The following is a 20,000-nucleotide window of genomic DNA, read 5'->3' as shown; positions in this document are numbered from 1 at the left end:
GAGGGAGGGGAGAGAAAAGGGAGAGGTAGGGATGGGGGGGGGGAAGGGAAGAGGGTGGGGGTAAGGCTATATGGCAAAGGAAACAAATGCAACGCAACGCCACTGGCATTGATGGTGACATAAATTACTTTATGAAGAGAAATCCAAAAAAAAAAATAATTTAAAATAAAATGTAAATGCACTTAATGGTCGTACGAAAAGGGAAGGGTGAGATATATAGGAGACAATGGTAAAAGAGAGGTGGAAGTAAGGAACGACGACCAAGAGGAAAGACAAGAAAATTGAATAAGAAGGACGTGAAAATGAAAATAAGGAAAAAATGCCCAAGACTAGATTAGGCAGCTGAACGTCTGATCCCTGAAATGAATAAAAGACATAAACATTCATGTTGACAGGTACCATATAACTTAACACAGCAGTTCCACTGTATACTAAACTATACTCCATATATACTAAGGACAACAACACTAAGACGAATTGTATTTCAACAAACTGCAAGGACATTGCGTGTTCAGCTACATCCAAAAATGGATAAGCACTATGCCCATTAAAGATGCGAGATTGAGGAACGCTCTTATCCTTCCGTGATTCCAGAAGACTTAAATGGACCTCAGTTCAAGAAGAGGAAGAAGAGGAAGAAGAAAGGGTTGGTTATTCACAATACAGAATACATTGTAGTGGAATTTCTCTCTGCTTCTCTCTCTCTTCCTTCTCTCTCTCTCTCTCTCTCTCAAAAATTCAAAATTCCACCATAACACAGTTAGGCCAATTCCCATCTATGGTCCCAAAGACTCCATCCTTTGGATTTTATCTTTGTAAATTCATCTTTATTTGTACAAACTCTTGTCTGTCTTTGATATATGATAAAAAAAAAGCCACAGATGTATATAATCACACCCACACACACACACACACACACACACACCACACACACACACACACACACACACACACACACACACACACACATATATATATATATAATGATATATATAATATAATATATATCTATAAGTATATCTATTATTATATATATATTTTACTCTTGATATACACACACACATGGTGTATATATATATAATATATATATATATATATATATATATATATATACCATGTGTGATACCTTGCTTCTAATTTTATACTTGAAACAAAGACCACGATAACTGTATAAAATACCAAAACTCCCAGAGAGAGAGAGAGAGAGAGAGAGAGAGAGAGAGAAGATGGTTACAGAAATTGCAACATCAGAGAAGGCGGCGGAATGACGAACTTTTTACGAACAATGATTTTCACAGAGCATAATTTGTGGCGGCGCGGAGAGAGAGAGAGAGCGAGAGAGAGAGAGAGAGAGAGGAGGAGAGAGAGCACTCTCTCTCTCCTCTTTCCCTGCAACCAAGTACCCGATTCCTCCACATCCAGTAGAGTTAAACAAGACAAACGACGCCATACGATTTCTCGGTGCCTGAGCGAATTCCACTCCCGCGAACGTCTGCGATTGCGTAACTTTCTTTTCAAGAGAGAGAGAGAGAGAGAGAGAGAGAGAGAGAGAGTGTACGCACTTGTACATACTGTACATACACAAAGGTTCTTATTTTCAATGGATTTTCCCGAGACCGTATTTACACTTGACTGTACATAGCAAAGTAGTATGCAATGATCCGTGTGTGTGTGTGTAGGTGAGTGGGTGTTTGTATGCGCGCGAGCGCTCGCTAGCTCCTGCACGCACAAGCACGCCCTTGTACATAACGAACTTTTTCATGTTTAACGGGATTTCCCTAAAACCATTCTCGCACAAGGCTATAAATAATCAAACAGTATATAATTATTAACTTCGGTAGATTAAAGAGCACAACTGAGAGAGAGAGAGAGAGAGAGAGAGAGAGAGAGAGAGAGAGAGAGAGAGAGAGAGAGAGAGAGAGAGAGAAGGTATTGTGGAATAATGGTAGAACGAAGGCAAAGATAATAATTATACAGTATTTTGTCCAAATAGGAAATGTGATATACAGAATTTGGGCAGTTCCACCCAAAGTGGATATTTTGGTGAGAATGATTCGGGGAATAATAATAATAATAATAATAATAATAATAATAATAATAATAATAATAATAATAATAATGCAGTTTCTTGGTCCGGGCTTTATGAAGGTAAATAATGTCCATGCATGCAGTCAGGACCCTCGATTTCGACTCTCTTATATTCGTCATGTTCAAGGGTGTAAGTACATTGGTAATAATACTGACTTTATTGATGAGTACTTGTCAATAATAATAATAATAATATAATAATAATAATAATAATAATAATAATAATAATAATAATAACAACAACAACTATTATTATTTATTATTATTATTATTATTATTATTATTTATTATTATTATTATTATTATTACTGAGTACATATTTGTCTTGAACAAGGCATAAGTTTTCACAAAAATATACTGCTCAAAGGAAAAAAAAGAAAAAAAAAAAAAGAAAAAAAAAATGTATATATATATAATAAATTATGTATATCTATAATTAGATACTATATATATATATATATAATATAATTTTATTTATTTTTTTTTTTGAGCAGTTGGTATTTAGTGAAAAACTTTATGCCTTGTTCAGAACAAATATGTACAGTAATAATAATAATAATAATAATAATAATAATAATAATAATAATAATAATCATAATTGTTATTATTATTGATATTATTATCATATTATTATTATTTTACTGAAGAAATATAATATATATATATGTATATATATATATATATATATATTATATATTCTTCAGTACCAGTGCCAAAAAAATTCTCTCTTTAGGGTTACCAAATCCTTGCTACTTTCCGGTAACCACCCCTCCCCTTCCACCCCCTCGTTCCTTTCACCAAAAGGACCAGATCCCTTATCTACCCTGCCCACCCGCCCGCCCCCCCACCACCCTTTTTCCCCAATAGGCGCAGCCTCTTTGACATTCATAGGCGTACTGGCCGTGTACCGCGTACCATTCATCAAAGTTTTCAAGGTTTTAGAGGACCAGGTACTTTATATATATATAGATTCAGTGGTACGGGCTGAGATTGGTTGTACGAAGTCGGGTGGAAAAGTCGAGTACTCTCTATTTGGATATATTTATGTTGTTGCAGATATATATATATATATATATATATATATATATATATCTATATATATATATATATATGTTTATGAATATTAAACACTATCAGAAGTTAATCATTCGTATGAAAGTAAATTTACATATCGTATTTGATGACGAAACATTATTAATAACACTCACACACACACACACACACACACACACACACACATATATATATATATATATATATTATATATATATATATATATAAAGTGCATAAAACGTGCATCTACAGAGAAAAGATAAATACATGGAAGGAGAAGTAGAGATTATAATAGATGGAGAAGACATAGATGACTAAGAAGATGGAGATGATGGAGATAAGAGATAATGGAGAAGGCAGAGATGATGGAAAAACAGAGATGATGGAGAAGACAGAGATGATGGAGAAGATAGGGATGATGGAGAAGATAGAGATGATGGAGAAGATAGGGATGATGGAGAAGATAGCGATAATGGAGAAGAGAGGGATGATGGAGGGAGGACAGGGATCATGACGAAGACAGCGATGATGGAGGAGTTAAAGTTGATGGAGAAGATAAGAGATGATGGAAAAGTTAAATGATAATGAAGATAGAGATAATACAGAAGTTAAAAGACAACGAGAACAGAGATATCATAGAAGAACAGAGATATCATAGAAGTTAAAGTTGATGGAGAGAAGATGGAGAACACAGAGATGATGAAGGAGTTAAAAAAGATGAAGATGACAGAGAAGAAAGAGACGCCTAAAATGACAAAATAAAGACACCAAAACACAAAACCGTCCAACACGAAACCTCCGCCGATGGTGAGACCCGCCGAGACATCAACAACACACACGCGACATGTTATCAACAACAACAACAACAACGACGATGTCTACAAGTCCATTTAATTAAATCTAACGTAATAATTAACGCTGCCAAAGGCTTCGTCGACCCTCGACGATCCCAGCTTCTCCCAAACAATGAGGAAAGCGACAAACAGGTCGCAGCAGCGACAAACATCAGTACGTTTGGAACTGCCACACTTAGCCGAGTATGTCATTTAACATATAGGAGAAAATAAGTCGTTTTGTTACGCATTCGTTTTGCGACTGGATAAACTCTGTTTTACTGCCGATAAGAGGTACGTATGTCTTTATATAAAAAAAGAGTATATATTTGTATGTATGTATATATGTGATGTGTATATATATATATATATATATATATATATATATGTGTGTGTGTGTGTGTGTGTGTGTGTGTGTGTATGTATATTATATATATATATATATATATATATATATAATATATATATATATATATATATGATTATATATATTTTTATATATATATATATATATTTATAAATTCCTGATTTTCATAGTGATTTAACCCCGGTCTCTTAAATGGAAGGCCAGGCCGTATCCATTTGAGCCACGCCCCTTTCCGTGTGGATCAATTGGTAGCGACTTGGCCTTCCATTTGGGAGACCGGGGTTGCGATCCCAATGTGAGTTCAGAAACATATTTCTGTGATATATATATATATATATATATATATATATATATATATATATGTATATATATATATATATATATATATATATATATATATATATAATATATATATTGACTTTTAAGAAGAAAGATCTCGGCCACTTATGTGTATAATCACTGAATTTTGAAAGGGTAAAATTTTTTGCAATTAAATGTATTGGTGTGATCTGCAATAGATTATCTATAATGCCACAGACAACATTTAAGATAATGAACCAACCATCCTTCCTACTCAGTAACTACTTCGCCTAAGCTGTCTATAAAGTTAAATGTAAATATGTAGAAAAAAAAATGTAAGCAACTTCAACATCGAAACGCGAAATAAACAAGGATTAAACTCACGCAACTCCTCGAAACAAAACTTCGGCGTCGATGTTTACTTTCCCAATAGGAGAGAGAAAATAAATTAACGGAAATCGATATTAAAAAAATGGGGGAAAAAAAAGGGGAACACACAGTCTCCCTGGATTAACACCTTGAAAGGTAAAGAGCAAACCGGCTTTGCGCTAATCTCCAACTTCTGAGAGGAAACTTACTAAAATCGGGAGAGTTTCTTTATTATTCGCTCGATAATTAGGAGACGGAACGTCTGTTTAATAGATTATCAACCAGTGGTGTCCAAACATTTTCGCCTATTGTACCCTTTAAATTTAAATTTATTACACAAATAAAAATGATGATTTAATAATAAATTGCTTGAAAATTACTTACACAACTTAATGTGAGATGTAAGGCTGATGTTCACTGATGGGATGTTTCTGTTGTGCGTGTGTGTTCCTTGTTTGTTCACGTACCCTCATGATCTATGTTGCGTACGCGGACCCCAGTTTGGACAACACTTACTAAACAATACACTGGACTGATAATAGTTAACGTTAGTAAATAAACAGAAGTAACAAACAGACATACAATCAGTTCAATTTGATCGGAGGTTGGTCGACAAGGTTGCCATTCCTGCTGTCGATACTAGTGAAAATTCTTAAATTATCTACGCTCATTAGATAATTGACAGAGGGTACATCCATATTAGAATAGACTATTAACTTAAAACACTGGACCAACAACAGCTAACGTAAGTAAATAAACAGATGTAATAAGTAGATATAAATCAGTTCAGCTTGACCGTAACTTGACAAGGTTGCATGCCTGATGTCACTACTAGGGGGAAAACTCCTCTCTTGTCTAGATTCATTTGAGAATTGGACAAATGCGCATCTATTTTAAAGAATATCAACTTAACAAAACACTGAACCAACAATAGTTAACGCAAGTAAATAAACATATGTAATAAAGTGATATTTATATAGTCAGTTTCCGCATACACATAGCTTGACAAGGTTGCCAAGCCTGCTGCTGCTGCTGTTTACTAGCAAGCAGACGTACCAACCCTCCCTCCATATCCCTCCCACCCTAACACCCAACCCAGCCGGTGAAGGCGGCAGCAGCAGCAGCAGGTCCGGCACACGACATCTGAATGTGACGCTTGTTAAAAACTCTTATGGGTTTTCAATGTGGAACTCATTTGCGATATTATTGCATGCCGGCTCGGTCCCGACTCAATTGCCAACATTTATATGTAATTGAAGTAAATGCATACACGTTTTGTATTGTTTTCCAATACCATTATTTCGCTGGATGTGGGGGGGGGGGGTGAGGTGGGGGGAGGGAGGCGTAGTTCAGCTGTCCTCCGCCATAGAGGGAAATTATTCTTATTTATTCCCGCTCTTTTCCCATTCAATGGGAACTCGTTTTAAGGACCTGAACTATAATAAGGGGGAATTTTCAGTTACCGTCGGTCGTAAGAATTGGAATCTGCCTTGGAATTCCGAGGGACCCATAATGCTTCGGCAAGTCTAAAGAATCGAATTTTTTTTTTTTTTTTTTTTTTGTTTTTTAAATATTACTCTCCCTTCGCAATGAACAGTACGAAACAGTATTGTAGCTGCAAGTGGGTTGTGTTTGAGTGAATTCATGCCTGTAAATTTCAATCTTTCCAATCTGATGCAAAAAAAGGCATATTATATATATATATAGTATTATATATATATATATATATATATATATATATATATATATATATATATATATATATATATATATATATATATATATATAATATATATATATCTTGAATTATATACAAAAGGCCATTGCATTTATGTGCGAAGACTTTAAAGAAGATAGGCATGTATTCAAAAGTATTTACCGGGTGAAAAAAATTAAATAAATCCTTAAGACGATCAAAAACATTAAAAAGGTAAATCCGGTGTCACGCCGAAACAATTGAATAAATCCTCTTGAGAAAAATAATATTGATAAGATAAATCCGGAGTCAAGCGGAAAAAAATCAAATAAATCCATAAATCTTTAAGACAATTATAATAATATTGATAAGATGAATCCGGTGTCACGCCGAAACAATCAAATAAATCATCATGAGAAAGATAATTTTAATAAGATTAAATCTGGAGTCAAGCGGAAAAAATTAAATAAATCCATAAATCCTTATGACAATTATAATAATATTGATAAGATAAATCCGGTGTCACGCCGAAACAATCAAATAAATCCTCGTGAGAAAAATAATATTAATAAGATCATTTCTGCTTCAGGCGGATAAAACTAAATAAATCCAAAAATCCTTATGACAATAACGATACCAATAAAATAAATCCGGTGTCACACCTAACAAATTAAAAAGAATAATAATTAACCAACCGTCTCATCGCCCGTCACACAAGTACAACAAACAGCGACTGAGGGAGACTTGGGATCGCAAAACCATTAATATCGAACAACGCGCGAAAGATATTTATCCTGTCCGTTGTTCCATCTCGGGGCGACTCCGGAAGAGCCAATTAAGAGCCTTTATTGCCATTATCATCAGTACCATTAGACTTTCAATTAGTTCGAGTGTGTGGAGCAATTATATACATCTCGTCTTGGGGGCCGATCATTAGCATCAAGCCTTGGTTGGCGCTGGCTATTACTCTCGGATTCCCCAGGGTCGAGGTGTGCGTGTGATTGTGTTTGTGTATATTTGTGTATAAATATATAATAAAATAAATATATATATATATAAGATATTATTATATATTATATATTTACACGTTGATTTACGAAATCATCAATCTTGAACATTTTTTATGTATATTTTTGCAAGAACTATTCAATGCTCGAACCTGTTGATAGTAATTACTAAGCATATTAATACACAACTATATATATATATATATATATATATATATATATATAATTTCTGTATTAATTTGCCATAGTAATGATTAAAAACAGGTTAGAGCATTAAATAGTTCTTACAAAAACATACATAAAACCATATACAAGATTAACGATTTCGTAAATCAACGCGTAAATATAAATACATATGTATCCAAAATATTCCTTGTATATGTACACAAATATATATATATGTATAATGTATATATATATAAATATATATATATATATATATATATATATATAAATATATAAATATCATAAAAAAATAAAATGAAACATTCCTTTCTCCGCCTGAATACAGGCACATTATTCAACACCCAAAAATACAACAATCAAGATGAGACGAGCGTGCAACGTCGGTGCCTGGCAGGGAGAGAGAATTGTTCGACGCATTATGTGACATACAATAGAGAGAGAAAGAAAGAATGTGAGTGAGAAAGAAAGAAAGAAAGAAAGAGAGAAAACGCTGAAATTGCAGTGGAAAGAAACCAACACTATACAATACCTTTTTTTTAGTTATTTTTTTTTTACTGGAGTTACAGCTGGCCCAGCACAGCTATACGTAGTAATCATTGATGTGATGTCATAAACAGAACGTACCTGAGGAATAAAAACAAAAAAAAAGACATGAATGTTTCGTAAAAATGAAATATGTATTACACGCGTACACATACTGTATACATATTCATCTGCTTATTCACTGCGTAAATATTAACTTGATTGTAAATTGTATACATGATTGATTATATATTTTATATAAATTCCTTTTATTGCAAATGAAGACAAACTAGATCATCGTGAAGGATATTGCTGAATAAAAATACAGATATTAAATAAAGAAATATATTTATGAAAATTACTATCACTCGAAGCAACAATTCATCAGGAGAGGAATTTTAATGAGGAGAGGATGTTCAATTTATACATTTATGAAAAATATTAGAATTTTTTAATTAAAAATAAATACATATATGAGAAAAGATAATCATGTGGGAAAATTAATAAGTGGAGAAAATTCATTGAATACATTTGTGGATATTATTACCAAGTGTCAAAATCAACCTTCTTAAAAACATAAAATAAATGAGGAGAGGATGTTTAATTTATACATTTATGAAAAATATTAAAATTTTAATTAAAAATAAATACATTTATGAGAAATGATAATCAAGTGGGAAAATTAATAAGGAGAGGAAATTCATTAAACACATTTGTGGATATTACTAACACGTGTCAAAATCAATCTTCTTAAAAACATACAATAAATGAGGAGAGGATGTTAATCTATACATTTATGAAAAAATATTATCACCAGGGGTAATTAACCTATCTTCAAAAGATACAACTGATGAAAAGAATTTGATTAGTTCAGAAATACAAATTAACACCTCAAATAATACGACAGGTGAATAAAACAAGGCGAGATCCGACTTCCAGCTTATTCAGGACGCGTGTAAAAATCTATAGTTAAATAGAGCGTTGTTTCACCAACGAACATTAAAATAAATACGTTATATTTTATTAAAAACAATAGTTCTGTACTCTTTAACCTTAACATTGCTTATTTTTTACATTTTCATTCTAATAAATAAATCATAAATATCCTACCCTAAAATTCCTTTATCTTTAAACCAACGCGAAACATCTTTTCAGATCTTTTAAGGCTTTTTCCATATGGCTCTCCAACCCCTATCAACAACAACAACAACAACAACACCAACAACAACAACTAAGTAGGCTTACTCCCCGAGTAAGCGACGATATACTATGCTGACTCATTGGAAGAGTATTTCAGTTTTGAGGATATTTTATGAGAATTCGATAAATTCTGATGATTTTTGTATGTAAAATTCCTAAGAATTTATAAGAAAGTACGTAAAAGGGTTATAAAATACACATGTAAGATAGATTCCAAAATGAAATTACAGTTGTAAAAGAAACTGAAATAATACTATTAACAAAGTGTTATTAGAGAACTAACAATAATAATAATAACATCGACTATATATATATATATATATATATATATACATATACATATATGTATGTATATATATGTATGTATGTATATAGTATTAGGATGGTTCCTACAATTATACAGTATTAGAGGGATTCTTCAAGAATGATTAAACAAGCTGAAATAACAACAGAATTAAAAAAGGTGTTGTTGGAAAATTAAACAACAATCAGATAAGAACCAACAACAAAAACAACAACGCCATCAATAACAATCGTAAAATCACAACATAAATATAATTATCCAGTATTAAGATGGCTCCCTAAAATGATATCGCATTATGATGTTTCCGACCTAAAAATAAATTCTACGGGATTAAACCATACAAAAAGGTGCCATTTTCATCATATAAAAAAAAAAAAATAAAAAAATAATTAGAATATTTACATATATTGGCAAAATTAATTCATTTCGCAAAGCATTCCTAACGCAGTTTCGCATGTCAACCCAACATTAGCAAACACACACTCCCATATCATAAATCATGCGATTGAACTGGTTCATTCCTATCATTTTTATGGACCCAGGGGGTGTGTGAAACTTCCTGACTGAAAACATCCAAAAATTCACAAGGGCCGACGAACTTGACCTCTCTCTCTCTCTCTCTCTCTCTCTCTCTCTCATAAATAATAATAATATCACCTCTATACTCGATCTGTCCTACCATCATTTTTAATAATAATAATGAATAATAATGAATAACTAATAATAATAATAACTAATAATAATAATAATAATTAAATACAAATAAAAACTCATAATCACACGAGTCAATGGAATGGGAAAGTAAATCCGCATTAGTATGCCAGTTTTTTGATTTTGTTATTTAAAATATATAAGGCTTTATACGTATATTTTAAATAACAAACACAGGCAAACTCCTGTGGATTTACTTTCCCAATAATAATAATAATAATAATAATAATAATAATAATAAATAATAATAATATAATAATAATATTTTGGTATTTTGGAGGAAAACCCTTCTTTTAGACAAATTCGCTGAATTCTGCCACTTTATTCAAAATAATAATAATAATAATAATAATAATAATAATAATAATAATAATAATAATAATAATAATAATACAGACTCTCTCTATAAACTATTTGTTCATTGAGCATTTAATCATAAAAAAAAAAACAGAAATCCCTCGCAGGTGCATCCTAGATCCAGGGACTATTTAACCCCCCACACCCCCCCCCCCCCCCCCCCCCCCCCCCCCCCGCGAGGAGGAACGGCAACAAGCAGCAGCCAGCGCCGTCACGCGAACGAGAGAGCGAGTCTCGAATCAGACACTTGGCTCTTTCCTCCATTTGTTATTTGAGAAGAAGAAGAAGAAGAAGAAGAAGAAGAAGAAGACGAAAAGTCACTGGAGGAAAAAGAAGGAAGGTGAGAATGATGTGGAAAGTGAGGATGGGTAAAAGAAAAGAAAAAAGGGAAGAGAAAGATATTGATTAGAAAGAGTGGGGCGGGGAGAGAAAGGGGAAAATAGTGGACCATGAACGGGAATGGAAAAGAGGAGGAGGACAGAGAGATGAGGATGAGAAAATGGAAGAGGAGGAGCATGATGGGAGGGAATGAGGAAGAGGCGGCGGTGGGGGAGTATGAGGATGAAGAGAAGGAAGAAGTCATTACTGAAAAAAGACTATAGAAATAAAGTTAGGTTTCTTCATGATATGGTTCCTTCTTGTCATTATCATTATTGACACTGTTATTATTATTATTATTATTATTATTATTATTATTATTATTATTATCCATAACGTAGCGCCTAAAATGCAATAAACATTAAACCTTTAGTTCCTTATTAACGTTCTCACAGTTATTTACCCAAATATGCAGTCATTAACATTATTATTATTATTATTATTATTATTATTATTTGTGGTATCACAATTATTAGTATATGCAAAGCTTCAAATACGTCACATTAATAAACCATTACCAGTTAATCCTTCGCTGGAGGGACATAAGGACACGAATGAAAATAAAAAGTCCTTCGTAAAGCCCGCCACTAACGTTCAGTTATGCCTGCACAGTTACAACTGCGCAGTCGGACTGTGCAGGCAAACCTTCGCCACTAACGATTCAGGCCGTTTCCTCAGTTCTCCGTAGGAGCCATGGCGTCAACACACTATGATAAAAACGAATTGAATATTCCCATGTGAATTTGTTAAGAGTTTAAATTTGACCCCAAGGACTTTCATAATGTTTATGGAATATTTTATGAATGAAAGAAGAGTTCCATGGAAAGATTAAGATCGTAATCGTTTGCTTTCGTTTCAAAGATGACGCATATACCAGGCCTAATATTTTTTTTTCGGTTTCATGAAAATGGTTAATACAGATGTTTTCGTTTAAAGATTGACTTTTTTATGACGTGTTACAATGAAAAAAAATCCTTAATTTACTACTGTCTTCCTGTGTTTCATTAGTGTGCTAATTATTCTAATTTCATTTCGAAGCGAACTTCCGTGAGATGTAAGCAATGAAAAAACGTACGTAGTCCAATATTGGTGATTCTGTTTCGTCAGAAAGTGGAATATTATTTTGCTCTCAATTTAAAAATGAACTACATACATGGTGCATAATCAAGAATAGACGCGTATAGCCCCATTCTTGTTTTACACTCTTTTGCCATAATAAATATTTATTCTCATTCAAAAGCGTCTTGCATATCTATATGGTTTATAACTACGAATAAACATACATTCGTTCGTTCATTCACTCATTCACCTATTTCTCAATTCATTCGTTTATTTGTTTATTCCTTCATTCATCCATTTCTTCATTCATTCGTTCGTTCGTTCATTCCTTCCTTCGTTCATTCATTCATTCATTCCGTCCTTCATTCATTCATTCATTCACTCATTCATTCGTACATTCATTCAATTATTTTTTCATTCACATTTGTAAGGGCTCATGCTGTGAGAATGACGAAGAATAGATTTGCAATAAGTAATAAAGACCCGGATGTCATTCAATTAAGCATTATAAATCCCTCAGTTATTGTGGGTCGTGCGTTAGAAATTGGGGTAGAGGGGTAGACCACTGGATCCAAAAGAATGAAGGAGATAATCGGATGAATAAAGTCATTGCTTTGAATTCTAGTGGGAGCTGTGAGAAAATGGGGAGTGAGTACCAGATAAGTAAAAGTTAAAGACTGCTATTCTCTTCTGTTGGGGGGCAGCTGAATGAAAGACAAATGGCAGTCAATTAAACTATTACTATTATTGAGAACACTTTAAAGCAGTGGTTCTTAACCTTTTTCAGTGCCCGTACTCCTTGATATCTCAGAAAATGTTCTCGTACCCCCATCCAATATAAATACCATACAAACATATGAAGATAGTATGCAAACCTTGCTGAGAAATTATTGGATTTTTTCAATTGCTGAACAAAGGTAACTATTTCAAATGAAAAGTGTCAATTAGTAGGATACAATGAATTATATCAGTAATTATGAGTAATGCTACATAATACACCAACACATTTTTAGTGGCTCTTTTGCTGTTGTTTCTTATTAATGATGATGTTCAAACGGTACCATTGCACTGGTTATCAATTCTCGTACCCCCAGGTTTAAGGTTTCGTACCCCCAAGGTACCCAGGTTAAGAACCACTGCTTTAAAGGAATAGCCACGAATAATCATACACACGCTTGACCTGTTACGACAGCCTTTGGATTTTACTTGCCAAGCAAAGGTTTCAATAAATTCTACAAGACATTTCTTGTGGAAAAATTATAAACAAACATTATTCAGACATCCCTATTAATGATAAAAAAACACAAGTAAATCCAATATATCATCAATTTAGGTATAAACACTTTCTAATTTAATAAAACTCGACTAAATGCTCTTCATTGGTACGTGGTATTTGTCCGCGAACGCACAGCGAACCGAGCCAAAAAAAAGTTACCTCCACCACACTAAAGTTGCAATGCGCATGCGCAGCCGTTTGGACTGAGGTTCATCGAGTGAGATGAGCTACTTACTCAGGCCGCCTGCGCAGACCAGAAAAACTGTGCAGGTTGTCGACTGCACAGTCCAACTGCACGTTAGTGGCGGGCTTAAGACACTCGAACTCCTCCCGATCCCAAAATAAAAAGCACGCCACTCCCATAAAAAAAAAAAAAAACATTAATTAGGATGGCTTACAAACACAATCACGCATGGGTAATTAGCTGAGCTAAACGGGTATTTCTCACACACAAAACTACGTCACACTCCCACCACTCACTCCCCACACACACACTCTCTCTCTCTCACTCTCATTCACTCGCCACACTCCAACTCAAACCCCACAATATCACTTCGCCCCCTACACCCTCCCAGTCACTTCCCACACTCCGACTCAATCCTCACACTCCAACTCACTTCCCCACACTCTAGCTCACTCCCCACAGCCATCCCCACTCGATCGTCCTTGGGGAGGACGATGAAAACCTGGGGAAAAAAACAATAAAAATGTTCAATAAAAAGGGGAAAAATAAATAAATAAACAAATAAACAAAAACATATATAAATAAAATCTAATCATGGACACCAACAACTCCCTCGTCCATGGGGAAAAGATGAAAAGTGATAAATAATAAAAAGTGGAATAATAAATAAGCAAATCAAATACATAATGAATATAAATGAAAGGGGAGACTAAAATTCGAAATCTTAATTCTCTTGGAAAATCAAAGGGGTTTAAATTTGGACCTAAATAAGAGGGGAGATTAAATTCAATTCAAAATGAGCTGAAAATGGGGGTTAATTCTGAATGGATTAAGTAAGTTTGTGGTAATTATGGAATAACGTATTATCAAACGAGGAAGACATAAGTTTGGTTGAAAGTGGGAAGAAAAATTGGTTGAAATTGGTAAGGAAAAGATTCTTAATTTAAGCAGGATATATGAAACCACCTCTACACAATTTCAAAGTATTCACATTAATATGAATAATTTTGTAAACAAAAAAAAAAGGGGGGCAAAAAGGCGGGGCGGGGGGGGGGGGGGGGGGGGGGAGATCGGGGTCCAAAACTTGGGGAAACAAATGGAGTTCTTCAAACTTGCAATGATCTCTCCTCCTCTCTCTCTCTCTCTCTCTCTCTCTCTCTCTCTCTCTCTCTCTCTCTCAATACAAAAAATTCTAAATTTCTAATAAGTTGTCAAGGGAAGATGAATTTATGAAAATTGTATATATAATTCAGGATAGTGTTAGGAAGATGCATTGAGAAGGAAGGGCTTTAACATTTCGGGAGATACCGAGTGCATGCAAGATGCAGGTGAGTGGCGTAGTGTGTTTAAGACGTTTTCGATGCGCTGCTTCATATTGCAAATAATAATAATAATAATAATAATAATAATAATAATAATAATAATAATAATAATAATAATAAGGCAATTACACAGCTTTCATATAAATCTATAACGTCAAAACATTCCGCTCAGTTAATCAAACGGTCTTTGTTCATAACGCCAGAGATATTAGCGAATAAAAACACTCGTGATAACAAATGATCATCTTACGGCTTAAATATCTCATTTCAAAGTTCATAAAATCCTTCGGTTAATTAATAACATTCCCAGGAGGAGATAACAGAAATTTACTCGAGCAATAAATTAAGCCAAAGGTCCATTTCATTAGCATTCTTGTTACTGGAGGAAAATTAAAAACGCTTCTGGGAGTAAGTCTTGAATAAGTATCCGCGGAAAATTTCTCTCTTCTTCACTTTTAATACTCCATGAAATAGGCGTTTCATGCTAATTTCCATGATTATACGCACACAGACAGACACACGCACACACACACGCACACACACACACACATATATATATATATATATATATATATATATATATATATATATATTTTATTAACAATGGATATTAAACAATATTAGCGACATAATACTTGTGAAGAAATCATATATATCTATATATATATACTATATATATATATATATATATATATATATATATATATATGTATATGTGTGTGTGTGTGTGGTGTGTGTGTGTGTGTGAGTGTGTGTTGTGTGAGTGTTTCTGTTTGTATATTCCTAGGAACTAAAAATAAATTGCAAAGATATGTAAGAAAAGCCATATACATAAAAATAATCTTTCTCTCCACTTTAACATTCTAAAAAGTAAAAGCATAAAGTAGCTATCTGAGAAAAAAAATGAATAATACGGAACTTATGGTTGGTTATCACCCCTCCATTCAGTCAGATTTCGGAGTAATATGTTTGGAGTAAGTGATTGGAGCATCTGAGCCATTATTTGACCTCAGGCGACATATCTGGTGTTGCAATGCAACGGCCGGTGGTATACAAATGATGCTTTCCAATTCTGGACAATACCACTGCTGCTCTTCCAAAGCTTTCCAGAATCCTGGATTCGAGTTCCATGGCACGAAGATGCGCGCGCACAAGCACACACATACACACACTTCCCTTTACGCTTTCCGTTTAGTATCATTCGTCTATTTTAGTTTTAATCATATAGACATTTCATTCCTTAGTGGTGTCTCGCATTGGCTTAGTCTGAAAAGAAGAAGAAGAAGAAGAAGAAGAAGAAGAAGAAGAAGAAGAAGAAGAAGAGGACGATGATTTTAGTAAAAAGTAACTTCGAGTTATTTTGAGCTATTTTCTATTTCTACCAAATACTGCTCTCTAATAAATTGAGTATTCTAGAGTTATTATTGTTATCATTATCTGAAAATATGGCTAAACAAGTACGAGTGTGCAAGAGCACTAGGGGCAAGCTGAAGGTTATGCAGAGAGAGAGAGAGAGAGAGAGAGAGAGAGAGAGAGAGAGAGAAGAGGGCATTTTTCGTCTGGAGATTGTTGTGATCGAGTGCCTCGGATTCAGTCATGCACGGGATGGGATGTTAGCGTGCCCATGAAGAGAAAGAGAAGAGGGGGTGAGGAAGAGGAGGAGGAGGGGGGGGGGGGAGGGGGAGGGGGAGGGGGAGGAAGAGAGGAGGCGGCTTGCTGAAGGTGGTGGTTATGATTTCGTGAGGGCGGCAGACGCCGGCTATCCTTTGTTATACAGAAAAAAAAAAAAAAAAAAAAAAAAAAAAAAAAAAAATCCTGCCAGCCACCATTGGAAGATGCCCTCCCCAGCTTAAACGACTAAATTACACCCTATAAGCTTTCAGCCGAGCTGTGAATTTATGAAACATTAAACTTACAGGACCGTCTCAGGAGACGAGACACTGCCACCACCACCAGCAGTCTGTCACGCGAGAGACCGAGACACCGATGACATGTGCTCTTATCTCTTTCTGTCTCATTTTGTAAGAGAGTCGGTCAACATGGTGAAAAAAAAATATTTGCCTGTTTGGCAACTCGACCCAACACTCGCAACTCACTCTCTCTCTCTCTCTCTCTCTCTCTCTGTGTGTATTAGTATAGATATATATATATATATATATATATATATATATATATATATATATATATATATAGATAAACGAAATGCGGTTATATATTCCGATTTGGTATCGGTTCATGCCTAGGCCATCTTCAGGGGACTGAAGATGGCATAGTTTTGGCAATAAAGCCGACACGGAACGGTCAGGATCGACAGCCGTGTTTCATTTATATATAAATAAATAAACAAATAAATATATGCATATATATAAATAAATATGTACAAATTAAATCTTAGTAACTAACTTTATTAACATGTAATTTAAAACCGGCGGGGCCTCTCTAATCACTCACCAGAATATTCGCTCTCTCAGTCAGTGAGTCATTCAACAAATAAATCTCTCTCTCTCTCTCTCTCTCTCTCTCTCTCTCTCTCTCTCTCTCTCTCTCTCTCTCAGCGGAGCTCCTTTAAAGTAAACAATTCCGACGAACGAGGCCATAAAGCCCCTCCCTCCCTCCTCCTGTGGACTCGCTCCATCGCCCTCGGTAATTTTCATCCCATATCACATCGATTTGAAGTAGAGAAAATCGCCGCCATAATTTCCGCTCCTTTCTATTTATGCGTGGCGTGCCGCGTAATCGTAGATATAAAAAATAAGAAACTCAGCCGGGAAATTTGGGGAGGAGGATGGATGGATCTTCGGCACATCAAAGGGATTGTTGGTAAATAAGGACGGAAGAGTATTGACAAGGGTAGGCAGGTATCTTTTTGACATGTGAGCTGTGCGGATCTACTTTATATTATAATAAAAATTAAAGAAAAAAAAATAATAATGAATCTACGCTGCTTTATATCAAGTACTTCAAAAATGTTAATAATAATAATAATAATAATAATAATAATAATAATAACATTACTTCGTACGAGTCAAAAAAATCAAAAAAACCGTTTCAAATAAACCAAGATGTTTGAAAAAAAAAAGAAAAAGATGATAATAATAATAAATATCCGTTATTTTTATCCATACCTGCAAAAATATAATAATAATAATAATAATAATAATAATAATAATAATAATAATAATAATAATAATAATACTCTCGTAGGAGTCAAAACACGTTCAAATAAACCAAGATGTTTGCCTACTTTTGACAGTTAACCTGACAATTATCTTAACATCACAACAACAACAATAATAATAATAATAATAATAATAATAAGAGCACCCGCAACAAAAAACAGCAGTGATAGCAAAGCATGAGAAACCATACCAACCTCATCTCCACTGATTTACAACCACAGCGCACGACGAGCCTGTGATATTTTCATTCATATTCACTATACCTTTACATGTAAAGACCACACACACACTAATATATATATATATATATATATATATATATATATATATATATATATATATATATATATATATATATATATATATAAGTAACACACAGTTACATGCGGAACTAAATATATATAAAATATATCTATATATATAAGTGAGAGTGATTGTGTGTATATGTGCGCGCGCGCAAATGCATTTCGCACCACCTCCTAAACCCAAATACAAAATCAAGCACACGAACCGACGAGCAATAAACTCCGATTCTCGGAAACACAGCCAGGCAGGCAGGCAGGCATGAGGAATGCAAGATGAGGAGGTACACAACACCTATAAACACAGTTACGGAACACCCGCATGAATGGCCAACACCACTCGTAGGTTCACTTGTAAGGTTTGGCGGTGACCAGGGGGACTGACGGAGAAAGTCATACACTTTTAACCTTTAGCCTTGCTCTCTCGTGCTTATGGAAATCTCGTTGTCAGGTACGCTCCTGCATGCGTAGGGTAATAAGTATCTCTCTCTCTCTCTCTCTCTCTCTCTCTCTCTCTCTCAGACGTGGAAGTTGTCAGGTACATTCTATGTATAAGGTAGACAATCAATTCTCTCTCTCTCTCTCTCATACACACACACATAAATTAGCTGTTGTTAGGTAAACTGTCCGCGCCAAAAATCATTCTCTCTCTCTCTCTCTCTCTACACACACACACATAAATTAGCTGATGTCAGGTAAACTGTACGCACCAAAAATCATCTCTCTCTCTCTCTCTCTCTCTCTCTCTCTCTCTCTCTCTCTCTCTCTCTCTCTCTCTCTCCGCCCATTTCAACTGTGTAAAGAACACATTCTTCAAATCTTCCTCCCTCCTTCTTTCTCCTTAACTAAGTTATAAATCTGAAGGTGGCAGTTCGCGGAACGAAAAACAATAACAGTCCACCTTCCCATTTTAATGACTCTTCCATCGATCTGAATCAAGTTTTTATCGTTACAATCATTCAACTCTGGAACACAATTCATTATATGATAAAGAAATCTTACTATTTCAGTATTCTGGTCTCATTATTATTATTATTATTATTATTATTATTATTATTATTATTATTATTATTATTATTATTATTATTATTATTATTATTATTATTACTATTTAGAAGATGGACCCTATTCTTACGGAACAAGCCTACAGGGACCACTGACCTGACATTCAAGATCACATAGAAAATGGAATTCATTTTAAGTAAATTGCAGAAGATAATTGTAAATACATATAGGAAAAAAGAAATACATAAGTACAAGTGAGTGGAATTCAAGCTCCCAACGAATATGGAGAAGATAATATGATT

General features: G+C 34.2%; 2 protein-coding genes across 2 annotated transcripts in view; one reads left to right on the top strand and one right to left on the bottom strand.

Moving 5' to 3' along the window:
* The window catches only part of LOC135196701 (uncharacterized), a 750,202-nt gene that overhangs the window by 630,670 nt on the left and 99,532 nt on the right, over positions 1-20,000 (bottom strand). The window lies entirely within an intron of this gene.
* The window catches only part of LOC135196700 (uncharacterized), an 82,290-nt gene that overhangs the window by 15,964 nt on the left and 46,326 nt on the right, over positions 1-20,000 (top strand). The window contains exons 2-3 of the mRNA XM_064223532.1: positions 3,519-3,714; positions 4,069-4,178. Of these exons, the coding sequence (XP_064079602.1) occupies positions 3,519-3,714; positions 4,069-4,178 (306 nt within the window). The remainder of the gene's footprint in view (positions 1-3,518; positions 3,715-4,068; positions 4,179-20,000) is intronic.

Source organism: Macrobrachium nipponense, chromosome 18 (genome assembly GCF_015104395.2).
Source record: "Macrobrachium nipponense isolate FS-2020 chromosome 18, ASM1510439v2, whole genome shotgun sequence".
NCBI lineage: Eukaryota > Metazoa > Arthropoda > Malacostraca > Decapoda > Palaemonidae > Macrobrachium > Macrobrachium nipponense.
Note: the sequence above shows the minus strand (reverse complement) of the source record. Positions and strands in the feature narration are given on the sequence as shown.